This window comes from Cervus elaphus, chromosome 22, assembly GCF_910594005.1.
Source record: "Cervus elaphus chromosome 22, mCerEla1.1, whole genome shotgun sequence".
NCBI classification, from domain to species: Eukaryota; Metazoa; Chordata; class Mammalia; order Artiodactyla; family Cervidae; genus Cervus; species Cervus elaphus.
In genome coordinates, this window is record NC_057836.1 from 20,942,615 (window position 1) to 20,961,642 (window position 19,028).

Consider the following 19,028-nt stretch of genomic DNA (forward strand, 5'->3'; position numbering starts at 1 on the left):
GTAAGAATGACTATGGTCTATTTCAGTCTTTGTTCCATCCACCACCTTTCTCTCTTCTCTTCTGTAGTAACTTCTCTCTGTCAACCATGTATGTCTTTTAGAGCACTCAGTGGCGTTACATTTTTAAAATAAGAGAACAATCATTGTGCAGAAACACCACAACTTCCACATCATTGTTTTTCAAACATGTTCACATATAGTGAGCACTTGAAGGTGTTGCTTGATTATTAAGATGTGATATATTCAATTCCATTATTCAAACTAATGATTTTTCTTTTTTTTTTAAACTAATGATTTTTCATGCATATGACAGTATTATATGCTTCTAACACATAGCATAACCTCTGACTCTTATTTCAAAAACAAGTAAAGCCAGTCTGCTAAATTAAGCATAATGGCTTATTTTCTCAGCCTTCTATTGTATTTGACACATTTATTTTTTAAATGAGTCATGGTGGAGCAAAAATTTAGTAACAGCTGTTGTTCAGTTGTCCCATCATGTCTGACTCTTCGAGTCCCCATGGACTCATGCCAGGTTTCCCTGTCCCTCACCATCTTCTGCAGTTTGCCCAAGTTCATGTCCATTGCATCAGTGATGCCATTGAGCCATCTCATCCTCTGTTGCCCTCTTCTCCTTCTGCCTTCAATCTTTCCCAGCATCAGGGTCTTTTCCAATGAGTTGGCTGGTTAAGGTTAAGATTCAGAAGATTCTATTTACTTTTTCCATTTACCAACCAGTCAATCCTAAAGGAAATCAGTCCTGAATATTCATTGGAAGGACTGATGAGGAAGCTGAAACTCCAATACTTTGGCCGCCTGATGCAAAGAACTGACTCATTTGAAAAGATCCTGATTCTGGGAAAGATTGAAGGCAGGAAAAGAAGGGGATGACAGAGGATGAGATGGTTGGATGGCATCACTGACTTAATGGACATGAGTTGGAGTAGACTGCGGGAGTTGGATGGACAGGGAGGCCTGGCGTGCTGCAGTCTACGGGGTCGCAAAGAGTCGGACATGACTGAGCGACTGAACTGAACTGATTTACTTTTTATTTAAAATGGTGAAAAATATTATTATTCAACTTTAATCTAAGTGCTCAGTCATGTCCAACTGTTTGCAACCTCTGTGGACTCCAGACTCCTCTGTCCATGGGGTTCTTCAGGCATAAAATACCTAGAAAGTGTTGTGAACGAACATGATTTGAGAACTCTGGTTCAGATTATTCTAAATTACATTGTCAGGTTTCAATGGGACATGATTTCCAGGTTGGCATTTGCTCAGTTCCTAGCTATGTTAGAATTGTTTTTTAACCATAAAAGATAAATTGGAAACGAAAGACTGGGAGAGGAGGAAATCAAAACAATAAAACAAATCCTAACCCAGATTCAACTTGATTAAATGGTAAACATTATAATTCTCTTTTCTATTCATTACCTTGGAAATAAGTCAGAGATGCCAGAAATATAATTCTCCTTTTGGATAAAGCCTGGTCAATTGAGGGAAAAATCAAGTTTCCTTTGAATAAACAATTACTATATCCAGTTTTCCAGATCTATATCCAGAAAAACAAATCAAGTTGAAAATAGCAATTGTCTGTTTCTTTGCCTTCTGCCGAAACAAACATTAACATAAAGTGTGAAATAATTAGCAAAATATTTTTAAAATAAATTTATTTTACCTTTATCTTACCCTTTTAAATTTATATTGCATTTATTTTATACTGTGTATATTTTATGTTTCTATATAAATATACTTTGATTAGAACAAGTGTTCAAAATATTTTTCCTAATAAAGATATGTAATAAACAAAAAATGGAGGCACCAATTTACTACTAAATAAGTGACTTGAGGACTTGAGTCATTCAGGTTTGTCTTTATTTTCTCCATGGAGACTAACTTTGAGCTTTGTATGTGGTATACAATGAAAAACTATTTGCAGAATTAATATTTTGTTCCTCTTACATATTTTTAAAACTATACTTTTTATGACAAAACCCACTGAAATGTTGTGAAGTAATTAGCCTCCAACTAATTAAAAAAAAATAAAATAAAATAAAAAATTTAATAAACTTGAAAAAAAAAAACTATACTTTTCCATTGAGTCTATTTTTGTACATGGTGGGTATTTTGTGAAGTATTGTCTCCTGGATCATCTAACTTATTCCTAGAATTTTGGTAGAGTTGATTTTTATTATTTCTAAATTACCCTTGATGGATGAGTATCAAGTACTATTTTGAATATTGTTGCTAAAGGCAAATTCATTATTTCCCTTGGGGAAAAAAAATATAGTCTGAAAGAGCAACGCTCCATTTCATCAGCACCACTCCCCTCCTGCCTCACTGTGCCTCCTTGCAGTTCCTCAAACTGCTTTTTTTCTTTTTTTTTTTTTTGCTTTTTTTTCTTGCCTCAGTATTTTCACATAAATAATCCTTCTCCTGGAAAGCTCTTCTCTTCACTGTCAGGTTTACTCACCCATTCCTAAGGTCTCAATTTAAATGCCACTTTTTTCAACAAGGTCCCCACTTTTTACTCCCTTCCGCTCACACTGTACGTTTTCTTCACAGCACTTACCACAGTCTGTAATTCACAAATACACATTCTTGTTGTTCAGTCACCAAGTCGGGTCCGACTGTTTGTGACCCCATGGACTGCAGCACACTGGGCCTCCCTGTCCTTCACCATCTCCACACCACACGTTAATGCATACAAACATGTATATAACATCCCTTGCTTTCTAGACTCTAATCTAACACTGTTTTTTTAATCCAGCATCTAGCACAGTGTCTGGCACAGGTGCCCTTAACACTCAATTCTTTGAAAATAACTGAATAAATATTTTGTAAATTAGACATAAGGGAACAGCTGAGAACAATGACATTCCATAGGATTTCAATGTTTTATGCTGAGCCATTCTACCTCCCTTCTCCCTATTGCTACTTACCACGTATTAAAATTCTGACTGGTCATTGCAGTATTCCTACAGGTGCAAGAATTGTCATGCAGTTGGGTGACTCCATCAGGATTATGCAAACTTTTTAAACTGCCAGTCAGCTTTCCTGTTGCAGTCTTGAATGTCTCTTCAAGAGTACCCAATGTATTCTTTAAAATCATAGACCATGTGTTCAGCTGAATTGTCATCGTCATGATAGTTCCAGTATGTTGAAATAGTGGGAGGTGACTGTAGTCATCCAGACACTCACACAAAAATAATGACTTCCTCATTTCAGTCATGGTATTTGTACTATAGGCTTCCCCAGTGGTTCAGTGATATAGAATTCGCCTGCTAATGCAGGAGATGTGGGTTTGCCCCTGGGTTGGGAAGATCCCCTGGGGAAGGAACCCATTCCAGTATTCTTGCCTGGGAAATCCCATAGACAGAGGATCTTGAGGGTGCTACAGTCCATGGAGTCACAAGAGTCAGGTGCAACTAAACAACAACAACAATTTTGTACTATATCATCATCTTTAAGTATGTCCTGCCTTGCAATGTAACCGACAGACTAAGGTTCTCTTCTTGGTCACCACAGATGTTAAATGAAAAATATATGAAGGAGAACCTAGGATAGTAAAGGGGTAGGTAAGGAAATTAATATTTATTGTCATATAGTGTACACCACATGTGGTAGAAATAACACCCTTTCATTCCATTCTCACAACAACCCTGTGAAGTAGGTATTATCCCCTTTCTACACATGAGGAATCTTTTCTGACAATGTAGATTGTCTCTTGAATTTTCCTGTTGACATTAATTCACATTTATTTACTTTCATCCTCCTTATTGTCAAGATTTTGACAACTGTATAACCCAAAATGTATACTTTGACTCAATAAATATTAATTTAATGAAATAAGTTTCACAGTACATCATTGAATGATTGAAAATCAGAACCTACCATCCTTCTATCTCAGGTTACAGCTTTTTCTAGCACTCCTTAAAGACATCCTGAGCTAGTAAGCACTCTCGCTGGTTTCCACATTTCCCATTTATTAAACACATACGCAGTCTATTCATCATCAACCCTACTGGACTCTCTGAGCTCAGTCCCCATAGTCTTATCTGTCATTGTGCAGTCACTTAGTCGTGCCCAACTCTTTGTGATCCCGTGAACTGCAGCACGCCAGGCTTCCCTGTTCTTCACTATCTCTCAGAGTTTGCTCAAACTCATGGCCATTGAGTCAGCGATACCATCCAACCATCTCATCCTCTGTCGCCCCTTTCTCCTGCCCTCAACCTTTCCCAGCATCAGGGTCTTTTCCAATGAGTCAGCTCTTCACAAGTGGCCAAGGTACTGGGGCTTCAGCTTCAGCATTGGTCCTTCCAATAAATATTCAGGGTTGATTTCTCTAATCTAACAGGGACCAGAAAGTGAGCCTGATGGATGGTACATAACCAATGTTCTTAATCATGAAATCACCCCTCCAGCTTCTACTTAGAATAGTACCAACAGGATTTACCTATCTCAGAATTAGATAAAAGGGGACTGTATCTCTCCATATAGGGTGAGCTTATATCTTAGGGTGAGCTCAGAAATCTTCCTTAATGGTTCTCTTTCATCCCTGCATGAATGGACCAGAAATGGAAAACTATATGACCTTCCTCTCCCTTCTCTGTGAAGGATGGACCTTGGTCCTCATCTATATTCCTGAGAAAATAGAACCTTTCATTTCTTCTCATCAATTTCTTTATCAACTTTCTCTTCCCTCATTTGATTCCAATTTTCTGGACCTTAACTATAGTCTAGATAAAAGCACGTTTCAAAGGAAACCAGCCTGTGGTAGGAGGGACCAACTTATCTATGCCATATGGCAACAAAGATTGCAAATTTGTAAAAACCTCCCTTGCATCGACACTGTCCAACCCATCTACCCTGTGTCTTCAGAATTGGGACAGCAGAAATGAAACTGCATTTCTCCATCTCAAGGGTACATGGTGAGGGCAGCCTCATCCAGCATCATTTCAGGTTTCTAGGGAAATGTGTAGGAGAAAATTCAAGATCCATGTCCCATTTCTCCCTTTAACTCCCACTAAAAAGTCTTTGCTCTTGGAGGAACTGGTTTCAAGAGTATACAATCTCCCCAAAGTGGGTGTTGTCCCAGGACCTTCAGAAGATGCTGGTGCAGTAGGAGACACTCTCCACGCTGATACCCGCCACAGCTGCGTACAGTTCAGGTACCACCAACTCCGGGACTTGCAACACAGCCTTGTCGTCTGCACTTTGAGCAGCAGTTTCGAGACATGCGCGTAGCTTTCGAAGTGAGGGGCGGCTGTCCTCACTCCAACGCCAACAGGACTTCATAAGACCATACCTGAAAGGGGAACAAGAGAAACTGACTTCCTTGACAAGGCAAATGTTTGAAAATCATGCTTCTTCGCTTACAAGCAACCTAGATGTCCATCAGCAGACGAATGGATAAGGAAGCTGTGGTACATATACACCATGGAATATTACTCAGCATTTAAAAAGAATTCATTTGAATCAGTTCTAATGAGATGGATGAAACTGGAGCCCATTATACAGAGTGAAGTAAGCCAGAAAGATAAAGATCGATACAGTATACTAATGCATATATATGGAATTTAGAAAGATGGTAATGATAACCCTATATGCAAAATAGAAAAAGAGACACAGATGTACAGAACAGACTTTTGGACTCTGTGGGAGAAGGCGAGGGTGGGATGTTTCGAGAGAACAGCATTGAAACATGTATATTATCAAGGGTGAAACAGATCACCAGCCCAGGTTGGATGCATGAGACAAGTGCTCGAGCCTGGTGCACTGGGAAGACTCAGAGGGATCGGGTGGAGAGGGAGGTGGGGCAGGTGGGGTTCGGGATGGGGAAGACATGCAAATCCATGGCTGATTCATGTCAATGTATGGCAAAAACCACTACAATATTGTAAAGTAATTAGCCCTCAACTAATAAAAATAAATGGAAAAAAAAATCTTAACAAAAGAACCCTACAATTCTGTAATCTATTCGTCACCCTGTCCCATACTCTTCCCAGAGAATACTATTCCTTCTCACCTTCCTAAATACTAAATCTCTTAATATCTTAACCTTTTTTATAATAGGAATGACTGATGGTTTTTTTTCCTACTGTAACTTTTATATGGAAAACATTGAATACACATAAGTGTAGAGAATAGTTATACTAGTCATATGAATAATATACTAGTTAATACTAGTCAATGGTTATACTATGGGTTTCCCTAGTGGCTCAGTCAACAAAGAATCTTTTTTTTTTTTTACATGAATGTAAATTATTTTTTTACATGAATGTGAATTCACATGAGTTCCCTTATTCAGCATAATACTAGAATCTTCTATTTCATCTATTTATCACCTTATTCTTTTCCTTTTTTTTTTTTTTAATTGGGATATAGTTGCTTTATGGGCTTCCCTCATGGCACAGATGGAGAAGGCAATGGCACCCCACTCCAGTATTCTTGCCTGGAAAATCCCATGGAGGGAGGAGCCTGGTAGGCTGCAGTCCATGGGGTCGCGAAGAGTCGGACATGACTGAAGTGACCTAGCAGCAGTAGCATGGCGCAGATGGTGAAGAATCCAGTACAGGAGACCTGGATTCGATCTCTGGGTTGGGAAGATCCCCTGAAGGAGGGCGTGGCTACCCACTCAGTATTCTTGCCTGAAGAATGCCATGGTGAGAGGAGTCTGTCGAGCTACAGTCCATGGGGTCAATGTCATGTTGGTTTCTGCTGCACCACCAGTATGACAAAACAGTTTTGTTGTTTTTTCTATTATCAAAAACTCCTTCAGAAGTTAAGTGTTTTCATCCTGCATATTATGAACTTGCATCATTCCAGACCATTGCTATAACTTGTCTACCAGTATGAGCTACATCACAACAGGGGAAAATAAGAAGATATGGAATAACATGAGTCATATTAATTTCAGATACTGTAATCAGACAGTTCTTTCCATTAATCCAGGTCATTTTCTCCCTTTATTATTTAGCTTCTCCAGGAAATGGCCTTAATCTAGATAGATGTATTTACCACCTTTAATCTGTCTTTGTTGCAATCCAATTTCTAGAAAATGTGTAACAGTCTGTTATCAAACACTCTTTATCAAGTCTCATTCCTACTCAAGAACCTACAGCAGTTTCCTACTGTTTATCTTATAAAGTTGGCATTCTACTCCCCAGCTTCTTACCACATAGGCCTTGCTTAACAGGAGCCCTCTCCTCCTCCTAAGACAACATCTAGCTATGCCCCAGACATGGTTAGTAACACCCAGTTTTTTCTTTGCTTATGCTCTGCCCAAGGCATTAATATCCTCTCCCTGGTTATTCTTTCCTTATAGTATAAGTAGGAATTTTAAATTCCTTCCCTTATAACCTCAGCACACACTGTGTTTCCCACACTCTTTAATGTTGTACCATTAGATTTTGTATAAGATGTTATATTACTCTACTAATACTGATAACATTTACCAAGAACATACTTATTGTAAAAGGCATGGTGGCTTAGTCGACTATTCAGTCATGTCTGACTTTGCAATCCCAAAGATTGTAGCCCACCAAGCTCCTCTGTCCATGGGATTTTCTAGGCAAGAATACTAGAGTGGGTTGCCATTTCCTCCTCCAGGGGATCTTTTGGACCCAAGGACCCAACCTGAGTCTCCTGTGTCTCCTGCATTGCAGGAAGATTCTTTACCCACTGAGCCATCAGGGAAGCCCAAAAGGCATGGAAGGGAAACTCAACATGCATTATTTCATTGCAGCCTCACAATTACTTTGAGGCAGGACTATCATTTTACCTATTTTAAGTTAAGTAAACAATGTAACATATAAGACTAAGACTGAACATGTGTTTTTTTGACTATGACATGAATCTGAGCTTTTAACCAGTCTACTCATTCCTTCACACTTTCTGTTGATTTTCATGTTCTTTCAGGTATTCCTTATCCAAATATTACATGCTTCAAGATAAGGTACTTTTTCATTTAAATGTCTCTGCCTATCCCCAGTATCAAGTACAGCCACACACACACACACACACACACACACATATAAAGCCTACAAGAAATATTTGTCAATAATTTCATTCTAGTATACTCAGCCAGTATCACTATACTATGTGTGTGTAAGTATATAAAGTTATGATTTTTAGCATTTTTAATATGCTTGATATAATTACTGTTTTTATTTGTGGGAAACTCAGGTGCTGGAAAGTTACCTTTTCAGTACTGAAGAATTTACAAAATAACAGCAATTTAAATAGAAATGTATATCAATATATTATCTCCTGCCTTCTTAAAAATAATTGAAGCCTTTCTTATAGTCTATAATAACCTGCTTTGTACTTTGTTGTTTATGAAATTCTGTGTGTAATTTTTAATTTTCTGCTTCTATGTTAGTTCACCAACTGTCCCTTTCTGCTGGCAATTTGATATCTTCCTTCTGCTGTCTAATTTCTTCTCACTGTCTTTCTTCTGATGGGCTTCCAACATGCTTAGAACCAGGAAAATATTTTTTAAAGTTAAATATCAAATAAGAACCAGTGAGTAACTGTGGATTTTATGACAACTATATTAGAACTGAAGCTGGTAGTCTCTGAGACTGACATTTATATAGCTAAAACAGTGTTGTATCTGCATTTGATTTCGTCTGTTTTGAAAGATTCCAGAGGAACTAAGCTTTAACAATGTTAGCAAATCTAAATTTCTAATATAGCATTCAGTGGCTGCCTCCATATTGTGTATGTGTGTGTTTGTGTGTGTGCATGTATACACACACACACACACACACAGATGTAAAGACCCATATACACATATATATGAGCAGATGTATTTTCTGCATAGGTTTGGTTTAAGATTGTACCTTAGCACATAGAGGACAGCTGAGGATCATCTGAGCCACTTTACAAAGGGCATGACTGATTAAGAGCAAAAACGATTTTAAAAGCCACTTACATGGTGTGTGTGCAACTACTGGGTCTCTCCATGATTTGCCCTCTTTGGAGATGCTGTAGGATATTGGTAGGAGGGACCTCAGGATATGGAGGTGCCCCTGTTGGTATGAAAAGAGTGAGACGAGTAAGACAACTTTAGGGTCTTCTAGAACATAAACTATAACTAACACTATTCTCCATCCACCTGGGCTAATCACCTACAAAAGTAGGAAACCTAATAGGTATAATATAGTTGATCCCTGGTGATCAGATAAGGGTATAAACTTGGAGAATTTTGGAGAAAGGAGCTGTTGGGGGAGGGAGACCTGATAATTTAGGAAAATGTCAAGTCTTTAGGAATGTAACAAAATAAAGCAGAGCTGCGAAGGAGAAATAAGATCTGCCCTCTGCTTCTCAAACAAGAGAAAGTGCTGCAGTTTCTCAGTCAAATGGATTAATAAATCTAAAGACAGCATTTTTATATTTATGCACGATCAGCCTAGGGGCCTCCCAGGTGGCGCTAGAGGTAAAGAATTCACCTTTCATTTCAGGAAACTCAAGAGATGTGGTTTCGATCTCTGGATTGGGAAGATCCCCTGGAGAAGGAAATGGCAACCCTCTCCAGCAAGAATTTGCCTGAAAAATTCCATGGACAGAGGAACCTGGCAGGCAACAGCCCATGGGGTTGCAAAGAGTCGGACACGACTGAGCAACTGAGCACACACGAGATCATCCTTGGAATACTTGTTGGATTTTAAAATGTGCCATGAAATTGGTAAAGTCTTGGGGGAAAGAAAGAGGAAGGAGGGAGACAGATAGGAAGGGAATCATGACTTTATAAGACTATCTCAAAAATCAAGCTTGGATTCTGAAAATGTGTCAGCTCAGTTCGATCTTCAGCAATTGTACTGAAACCCCTTCTCACAACAAATGTCATCTACCACACAAATAAACATCCTTGCATATTTCTATAGGGGTGCACACTACTTTGGGGATTCTCCTTACCTAGAGTCACCATCTCGTATAGCAGGATCCCAAAAGACCAGCTGTAAAAGAAACAAAGCTGTTTACTTCATTTTTATTTCTGCCTTTCATAAAGATAGATCACTTAAATACCAGAGACCTTCAGTAAGAAACCCATGACAATGGCAGTGAATGGGAATCAAGGGTGATTGGTACTATAAGCCATTGGTACAATAAGCCATTATTATATAATGGCATAATAGTTATGCAATTAGAAAATATTTCTGTCCAGTCCCCTTAGAATCTAATTTGCTTGAGAGCTTGATTTATGTCTCCTTTCTACACATTAATAGATATTTACTATTATTTGTTAAATATTACATATGAATAGATATTACACATTCATAGGTATTTACACATTAATAGATATTTACTCTTATTTGTTAAATGCTATGAGTGCTTATGCAAATGCAAACATATTCACTCAAATATATAAAAATCCCCCTGTGTATCTTTTTCATCTTTTCCATTCCTTCCTGCTGAAATTCCAGCTTTTATTCTTAGTTCAAGGCCAAGCAGGGTTTATCATTTATCTACTATTTCCTCAGTAGATCTAATTGCCCAAACCTAGGTAAAACATTAACAGAAGCAAGTTTTATACATAAATGGGGTAGGTAGTTGCCTAAACAATGTGATTTGAGAGACATATGTTTCATTATTCTACAGCATCATTGTGAAATGAGCAGTATCTCCCAAGGAAGTTTATTACTTCCAGACCTCTATTGAAAAGCAGATATCAGTGAAACAGCAATGAAATGAAAAATCAGTGTCTTAATTGATTCACCACATTAACTGATGTTCTAAATTTCCCCTGAAGCTCCTAACAGTCATGGCTGGTAAGATATTTTGTATTACACCTACCTGCTCCTCCAAGCAGATGAGTCATATGGTTACCAAAAGTCAATTGTAATTCTTTACAATCCTGTTTATGCCAATCATACATGTAACTATAACTACATAATTAAATACTATGTAGGTTGATTAAATATACATGCCAAAAGCCTTATTTTCCTGAAAACTAGGTTGAATGCTTTGAAAGCATTCTCTAAAATCAAGCCACTAAAAAGAGAGTGTTGTCAAACTGTGTGAGTGAGACAACTGTAGAAAACTGGGGGGAAATTAACAATAAATGTCTGCAGTCAAACTGCATCACAATTGTTTTATATAAGAAATACAACATGTAACTTCATTTAGCATAGCACGTGTATCCTCTTGGCCTTCCTCTGAAAGACTGATAAATAAATATCCATTTATATGTTTTAAGTTACATGTATACATGGGCTTCTCTAGTGCAGTGATAAAGAACCTGCCTGACAATGCAGGAGATGTAAGAGATAGCATTTGATCCCTGAGTCAGGAGGACCCCTTGGAGGAGGAATAAGCTACCCAACTCCAGTATTCTTGCCTGGAAAATTTCATGGACAGAGGAGCCTGTCAGGCTACAGTCCATGGGGTCACAGTCAGGTATGACTGAAGTGATTTAGCACAGCACATACATATATGTATGTGTATACATATATTTCTTTTTATTTTAATAGCTCCTAGTTTAAACTTTTGATTCAGTGGACCTGCCTTAAAACTCTACCAAATCAAATCCTCAGATACTGGTGTGAATAATCTATTCATTTTTCATTTTTTCTCTCCTAATTAAGGCTTCTAATCTAACACAGAGGGAATACTTCAGGAGGCACTAAAAAGGATTGCAGACAGCTGCCAAATATGAGCTCTGCCACATAACACACATTTTTGCTTGAGAGTCTGTCTGACTTCAAAGCAGAGACTTCATGTGTAGACTTAATTGACAATAGACCCAGTCATGTTCACAGGCAGAAGGCACTGAAGTCAAGAAAGGAGGAACTCCACGGGGCAGGAACAAACCGTACACGTCTCCTTTGATGCCAGCTGGTTTCAGCAGAAGCCGTTCCGGGGCAAGCCACTTGAGAGGTACGACATGAGTGGAGGAGATGGCCCCTCGGGAGAGAACTTCATAAGCCAGGCCCAGCCCACAGAGCTTAGCAGTGAGGTCACACTGGATTAGAATATTCCTGGCTGCCACATCGCCATGGAACAGACGCTTCTCCTGGAGAAATTCCTGTCAACGTGAGGTCAAAATGGATCAGCTCTCTGAGGTCATGGCTTGGGTCCCAGGTAGAGTGAAGCAGATCCTCAAAAAGACATTTTCTACCCTGAACAAGCTGCATCAATAATGACATATCCATTCTCCCCCAAACTCCCTCCCATCCAGGCTGCCACATAACACTGAGCAGAGTTCCCTGGGCTCTACAGTAGGCCCTTGCTGGTTATCCATTTTAAATACAGCAATATGTATTTATATGGCTGAGTCCCTTTGTTGCCCACCTGAACCTATCACAGCATTGCTCATCAGTTATGCTGCAATACAAAATGAAAAGTTTAATTAAAAAAAAAAAAAAAAGAATGTCACGTCCATACAGGTACTAAGTGGCAGTGACCAGAACCAAATATTCTAATTCATAAGGAGCACAATACTTATAATGAATCAGACATGTTTGCACTGTGTTTAAGATCAACAAACTGATACCAGAAATTCATTCTTTTAAAAAAAATCAAAACTTTATTATTTTTTTTATGAGCTGTTTTAGGGTGAAAACAAAGTTGAGTGGAAAACCCAGAGCACTCATGCCTCCTGCCCCTCAGTTTCCTCTATTATTAACAACTTGTACCACTGTGATACATTTGTTACGGCTATGTGCTCAGTTGTGACTCTGCAACCCCATGGACTATAGCCCACCAGGCTCCTCTCTCCATGGGATTTCCCAGGCAAGAATACTGGAGTGGTTTGCCATTTCATCCTCCAGGAGATCTTCCTGATACAGGGATCAAACCCAAGTCTCTTCTTGCAACTTCTGCATTGGTAGGCAGATTCTTTATGACTGTACCATTTGGGAAGCCCTATATGCTTAGTCGCTCAGTTGGGTCCGACTCTTTTTGATCCCATGGACTGTAGCCCTCCAGGCTCCTCTGTCCATGGGATTCTCCAGGCAAGGATACTGGAGTGGGTTGCCAGGCCCTCCTCCAGGGAATCTTCCCAACTCAGGAACTGAACCAGAGTCTCCTGCATTGCAGGCAGATTGCTTACCAGCTGAGCTACCAGGGAAACCTTACACAGGTACACTGTTTTCAACTGGAGTTCAGAGCTTACAAAAGGGTGCACTTTTTGTGTTGTACATTCTCTGGGTCTGACATTGATCCATACATTTCTGATACATTGATCTACCCTTTTCATTTTTGAAGACAAATTTATTAGTAAATATACTAACTTTGCTTTAAACAAACAAACCAAGAGTAGCAAACTGAGCAAATAAGCCAAATAATATTCATACTGGGTTTGGAAAATAAAATCTCATATTCTGACTCTGGCCCTGGCCTGATTTCACATTTTTCTGAAATGGTGGGCTGGAGGAAGCACAAGCTGGAATCAAGATTGTCAGGAGAAATATCAATTACCTCAGATATGCAGATGACACCACCCTTATGGCAGAAAGTGAAGAGGAACTAAAAAGCCTCTTGACGAAAGTGAAAGACGAGAGTCAAAAAGTTGGCTTAAAGCTCAACATTCAGAAAACTAAGATCATGGCATCTGGTCCCATCATTTCATGGCAAATAGATGGGGAAACAATAGAACAATGGCTGACTTTATTTTTCTGGGCTCCAAAATAACTGCAGATGGTGATTGCAGCCATGAAATTAAAAGACGCTTACTCCTTGGAAGGAAAGCTATGACCAACGTAGACAGCATACTAAAAAGCAGAGACATTACTCTGCCAACAAAGGTCCATCTAGTCAAGGCTATGGTTTTTCCAGTGTTCGTGTATGGATGTGAGAAATGGACTATAAAGAAAGCTGAGCACCGAAGAATTGATGCTTTTGAACTGTGGTGTTGGAGAAGACCCTTAAGGGTCCTTTGGACTGCAAGGAGATCCAACCAGTCCATCCTAAAGGACATCAGTCCTGGGTGTTCATTGGAAGGACTGATGTTGAAGCTGAAACTCCAATACTTTGGCCACCTGATGGGAAGAGCTGACTCATTTGAAAAGACCCTGATGCTGGGAAAGATTGAAGGCAAAAGGAGAAGAGGGCAGCAGAGGATGAGATGGTTAGATAGCATCACCAACTCAATGGACATGAATCTGAGCAAACTCTGGGAGATAGTGAAGGAGGGGGAAGCCTGGCATGTTGCAGGCCATGGGGTCACAAAGAGTCAGATACAACTTAGTGACTGCACAACAATAATAATATGTGGCAAAACTGTCATGATAGTAAATTTATATACAATTTTACATCAGTTCATTTTGTCCCTAAAGTAACTAGATGAGATAAGTTAGGGAAGTAGCTTTCCGATAAATCTAAATGATTACACAAGGCCACATTAAGTGACCAAAGCCAGGTATTCTAATTCATAGTAAGTACTACAAATTCTACTAATACTTTTTAGTCCAGAAGTAAAAACCCACTCCAATATTCTTGACTGAAAAATCCCATGAACAGGGGATCCTGAAGGGCTACAGTCCACAAAGGGGTCACAAAGTCGGACACAACTGAGCTACTGAGCATGCACACAAATCAGAACTACCTGAAAGCTTTATAAACTCACAAGGTTTTAACTCCGGGTTTACTTAACCAAAATCTAGGGAGAGGAGCCTGGTAATCCATATTTTTAAGAAGTATCAAAATTATTCCAGCACAGCCAAGAAGGTGTTTGAGAACCACCACAACTGGATGACATTGACAAGACATGTGGGATCCTAGTTCCCTGGTCAGGGATCAAACTCGTGTCCCTTGTATTAGAAGTGCAGAGTCAACCACCAGACCACTAGGGAAGTCCCTATTTAGGTTAGTTTAAAATAAAGAAATGATCTCATTTTCACCCCTTTCTTATTCCTCCTCTTCCACTTGTTCTTTGTTCTTTTTCAAGTATCTGCAATTCTTGTCACATTCAGCATTACAGCAAGTCTCCTACCTAACACATTCTGAGCTAGTATTTCTTGTTCTTCAGGTATAAATTATAAACATCCTCCTGGCTCTGTAGACTTTCACCCATTTGTTTTCTCTTCCCAAATCTTCTACTAGCTTATCTTATCTTTTCCTCTTTTACATCTGGTAACAGAGAAGTATGAGAAGGGGGCAGCAAAGAATGAGGTGACTAGATAGCATCACCGACTCAATAGACATGAATTTGAGCAAACTCTGGGAGATAGTGGAAGACAGAGGAGCCTGGCCGGCCACAGTCCATACAGCTGCAAACAATCGGACACGACTGAGTGAACAACATGTGGACATATAGCTCTTGGCCCTGGTGCTTTTACCTTTAAGACTGAGAAAACTTTTAAAACCCTTCTTGGGACTTCCCTGGTGGTCCAGTAGTTAAGATTCTGTGCTTCCCAGGGCATGGGTTTGATCCCTGGTCAGGGAACTAAGATCCCACATACCTCATGGTGTGGTCAAAAAAAAATTATTTTTTAATGAACAATAAAAGAAATAAAACCCTTCCTGTTTCTTCTAGAAACCCTAAATTGGCCACTTTCTACCTAGAATTACCAATCCTGAATTATATTATCTAAATAATTTCATAAAGAGAAAATTGAAAACTATTTATCGATGCTTGAGTTTCTGCCCCCTAACTTCCATCCAATTTCATTTATAATATATACCCCATTTGAGAACATAATATGAGAAACATGACATTAAATACCAGGTTAACAAAAAAGATCACTGCCATCTGTTGTCACTTCTCCAAGCCTTACCAAAGCCAAAAGGACCTGCTTCCCAATGTGATATATTTGTTTCTCTGTGAGGTCATAGGGAAGACCATCCATGGTCATCACATCCTAAAGAGATAAAGAAAAAGGCATTGCATCAAAATGACATGAACAGATCTAAAGGAAAAAATAGGGAAAGAAATATTCTTAAATGCAGTTACTGAAGAGAGGGCAAAGACACAAAAATATAAGGACTTGGGAATTCCCTTGGCAGTCCAGTGGTTAGGAACCCACACTTTTACTGCAAAGGGCCTGGGTTTGATCCCTTGTCGGGGAAGTTAGATCCCACTAACCACGTGGCACAGCCAAAAATAAATAAATAAAAATTTAAAAACTAAAAAATGTACAAAAGCTAAAAGATTCAAGGAGAGATGGTATGAGAGATTCCCAGGTATGCAGAGAAGTGCCATGATTTACTGGACCAGGAAAATAATAAAGAATGTAGGTGAATAGCAGGATGAAGGAAGAACAGAATTTGTCAGGCTAATTGGTATGTGCACAGCTAATCAACCAGGTCAAGCCTTTCTTCCTAACACCTCTGCCCCACCGCTCACCCGGCGACAGGTCCAGAGAAAGCTGAGCAGGTCTCCCTGGGCCACATCCTCCAATACCATGTAGAGCGGCAGCCTGTCTGTGCAGCAGCCTTCCAGATGTACCAGGTTCTTGTGCTTCCCCAAGTACTGATAGAATTGGATTCGCCCTAAGAAATCCTGCACCTCTTGGAGCCCAGTTGGTTCTGTGGGGGACAGAAGAACCATGCGGAATGAGCAGTGTCACCAATAAAGTGGGGAGTATGAGGCAGGAAGCAACCTCAGATGATAGATTTCAAGATCCCAAAGGGGAATGAGCATAGACCAAAAGTAAACAGAAAGCGGATCAATTAGATGATCTTCGATGTCACTGTTCTTTTATCAAAGGTAACATAGAACCACAATTCTTCAGAACTAGTTAGACTTTCCTCTGCCTAATAGAAAACTGTTCTGTTTACATTAAAATATTATCACACATACTGTTTTCTTGTTGTTTAGTCACTAAGTTATATCTGACTCTTTTGGGACCTCATGGACTGTAGCCCACCAGGCTCCTCTGTCTATGGGATTCTGCAGGCAAGAATACTGGAGTGGGTTGCCATTTCCTTCTCCAGGGGATTTTTCTGAACCTGTTTCTCCTGCATTGCAGACAGATTCTTTATTGCTGAGCTACGTGGAAGCCCCTGGCTATAACATAGATATTAATATTTTGTTGAAGGAATAGAAAACTAACGGTTGATATGTATATAGGTTCAAATTTCATGATTCTCATTTGATGCCTAAAGAATGACTTTCCGCCAGAGCTCTATAGATTTGAAGAAGAAGGAATCCAGGATGGTGTTCAGGTTACAAATATGTGTGACTATTACACAGATTAAGCTGAGGTGACAATCTCCCAAACCTCAATGTTCTAAACCAAGAAAAGATCTGTATTCCATTGCTTTCTTAAAGCACTTTGCTTCTGTTTTGTTTGCTTGTTTTCTTTTGTTTGCTGGAGAAACTGTTTATTGTCCCTTCTGCTTTTAATTACATTCAATAAAAATAGCAATGATAAAAAAAATAGTATCACACATTAAAATATTATCACTTCTAGACCTTTTGATTATGATTCTTGCTAATCCTATCTTTGTTCTGTTTTATGTATCCATCATTAGTGGTCCACATCATGAGTATCAGTCCAAAAGAAAATGAAGTATCTGGAAAAGAAATCAAATAGTCAAGAAAAATGAAGAAACAGCCTCAAAATACTCATCCAAGAAATATCCAATAGGCAAAAAGTTAGTTTTAACATCCTTAATAGGCAAGGTTGAGCTAGGGAAAGAACCAAAGAAGAACTTTTCTGTTCTTGAATTTTTACTTTCTATTCCCTTCTTATTGTGGGCCAACTGTGGTCACAACTATCTCCTGATTAACATCCCAATGTCTGAAAATCCTGTTAGCATTCTCCATTGAGGGTTCACAGTAAAACTGTTAAAAGAGGAAAATAAGTCCAATACCCCTCCTTTTACCTTTTAAACTCTTGAGGACCACACTCTTGGGCTTTGCAGGGTTCCCAGTGTGCATCGTGGTGCGATAGATGGCCCCATAGCTACCACTGTGGATTTGCTCCAGAACTTCAGAGAGTTGCTCCCGGGGCACCTGCAGCTTAGCCAGGGCATGTGCAGAAGTTCGCAGAAGGCTTTCCACCGAGGTCTCCTCAAGTGGTACAAACACAGTTTCCCCAGGTCTTGCTGCTTCCTGGCTTAGGTTCCCAGATAGAGGTACATGGGCAACACCTAAAGAAAAGAGGTGACACCAACCAGCTTTTTCCTGGTCCCAGGGACTCCAGGAAATCAGAACCACAAACAAACCACCAAGAAGTCCCTTCAGCAATTTTATCTCTTGGGTCAAGGTGAGGTAGCTTCAGGTGCTTCTCTATGAACCAGCATCAAGACAAACCTTGTAGAATATATGTCATAATCCCATTACTTCTAAGGCAACTCAAGATGGACCTCTGAAAATTGGTAAAGACATTTCTGTTCAGTCTTTCTCAGAATTCCAGTTCAGTATGAGTAGAGTCTAGAGACAATTCAAAAAGCTACTGAATAGGTCTTCAAACCACGGACACCTAAAGGTGGTGGTAACTGCCAGGGGAACTATCATTTGAGTCAATAAAGTGACTTTCAAGGGTGAAACAGAGGTATGGATAAGTACTCAACTCTAAGCTAACGTTATTCTTCTTCCCTCAAGTTGTCCCCAAAATCAAATTATTCCACATTTCCCAGAGTCTCAATCAAGAAGGTCTTAGATTTCCCTGGCAGTCCAGTGGTTATGGGCTTCCCTCATAGCTCAGTCGGTAAAGAATCTGCCTGCAATGCAGGAGACCTGGGTTAGATTCCTGGGTGGGGAAGATCCCCTAGAGAAGGAAATGGCAACCCACTCCAGTATTCTTGCCTGGAAATCCCATAGACAGAGGAGCCTGATGGGCTACAGTCCATGGAGTCGCAAAGAGTTGGACATGAGTTAGCGACTAAACAACAACATTGAAATCAGTGAGCCTGGAACCAAGTAAGACAATAAGAGGGTTACAGGAGATGAGGCCAGAGAAGACTCTGATCATGTAAGGCCACTGAAAGAATTTAATCTATTTTTCATTCTAAGATAAGAAGCTACTGGAGATTTCATGCAGAGAATTAACAGGGCTCGCTTAAGCCTTAAAAGAGTCATTCCACTGCTCTGAGGAGAACAGACCATAAAAGGATACAGGCAGAAGCAGGGAGAC

At 39.5% G+C, this 19,028-nt stretch overlaps 1 protein-coding gene across 5 annotated transcripts in view; it reads right to left on the reverse strand.

Annotated features, from left to right (window-relative positions):
- Nucleotides 1–4,221: 4,221 nt before the first annotated feature.
- Nucleotides 4,222–19,028, reverse strand: part of STYK1 (serine/threonine/tyrosine kinase 1) — a 50,172-nt gene continuing 35,365 nt past the window's right edge. For 4 of the 5 annotated variants that reach the window (XM_043882504.1, XM_043882506.1, XM_043882508.1 and 1 more), the window contains exons 5-11: nucleotides 17,776–18,042; nucleotides 16,292–16,473; nucleotides 15,723–15,806; nucleotides 11,823–12,031; nucleotides 9,922–9,962; nucleotides 8,939–9,035; nucleotides 4,222–5,308 (exon numbers count right to left, since the gene is read on the reverse strand). In XM_043882504.1, coding sequence (XP_043738439.1) covers nucleotides 5,104–5,308; nucleotides 8,939–9,035; nucleotides 9,922–9,962; nucleotides 11,823–12,031; nucleotides 15,723–15,806; nucleotides 16,292–16,473; nucleotides 17,776–18,042 — 1,085 coding nt within the window. In that variant the 3' untranslated portion in view covers nucleotides 4,222–5,103. Of the gene's footprint in view, nucleotides 5,309–6,682; nucleotides 6,860–8,938; nucleotides 9,036–9,921; nucleotides 9,963–11,822; nucleotides 12,032–15,722; nucleotides 15,807–16,291; nucleotides 16,474–17,775; nucleotides 18,043–19,028 lie in introns of those variants that run through there. The other variant, XM_043882509.1, reaches the window with a different exon arrangement.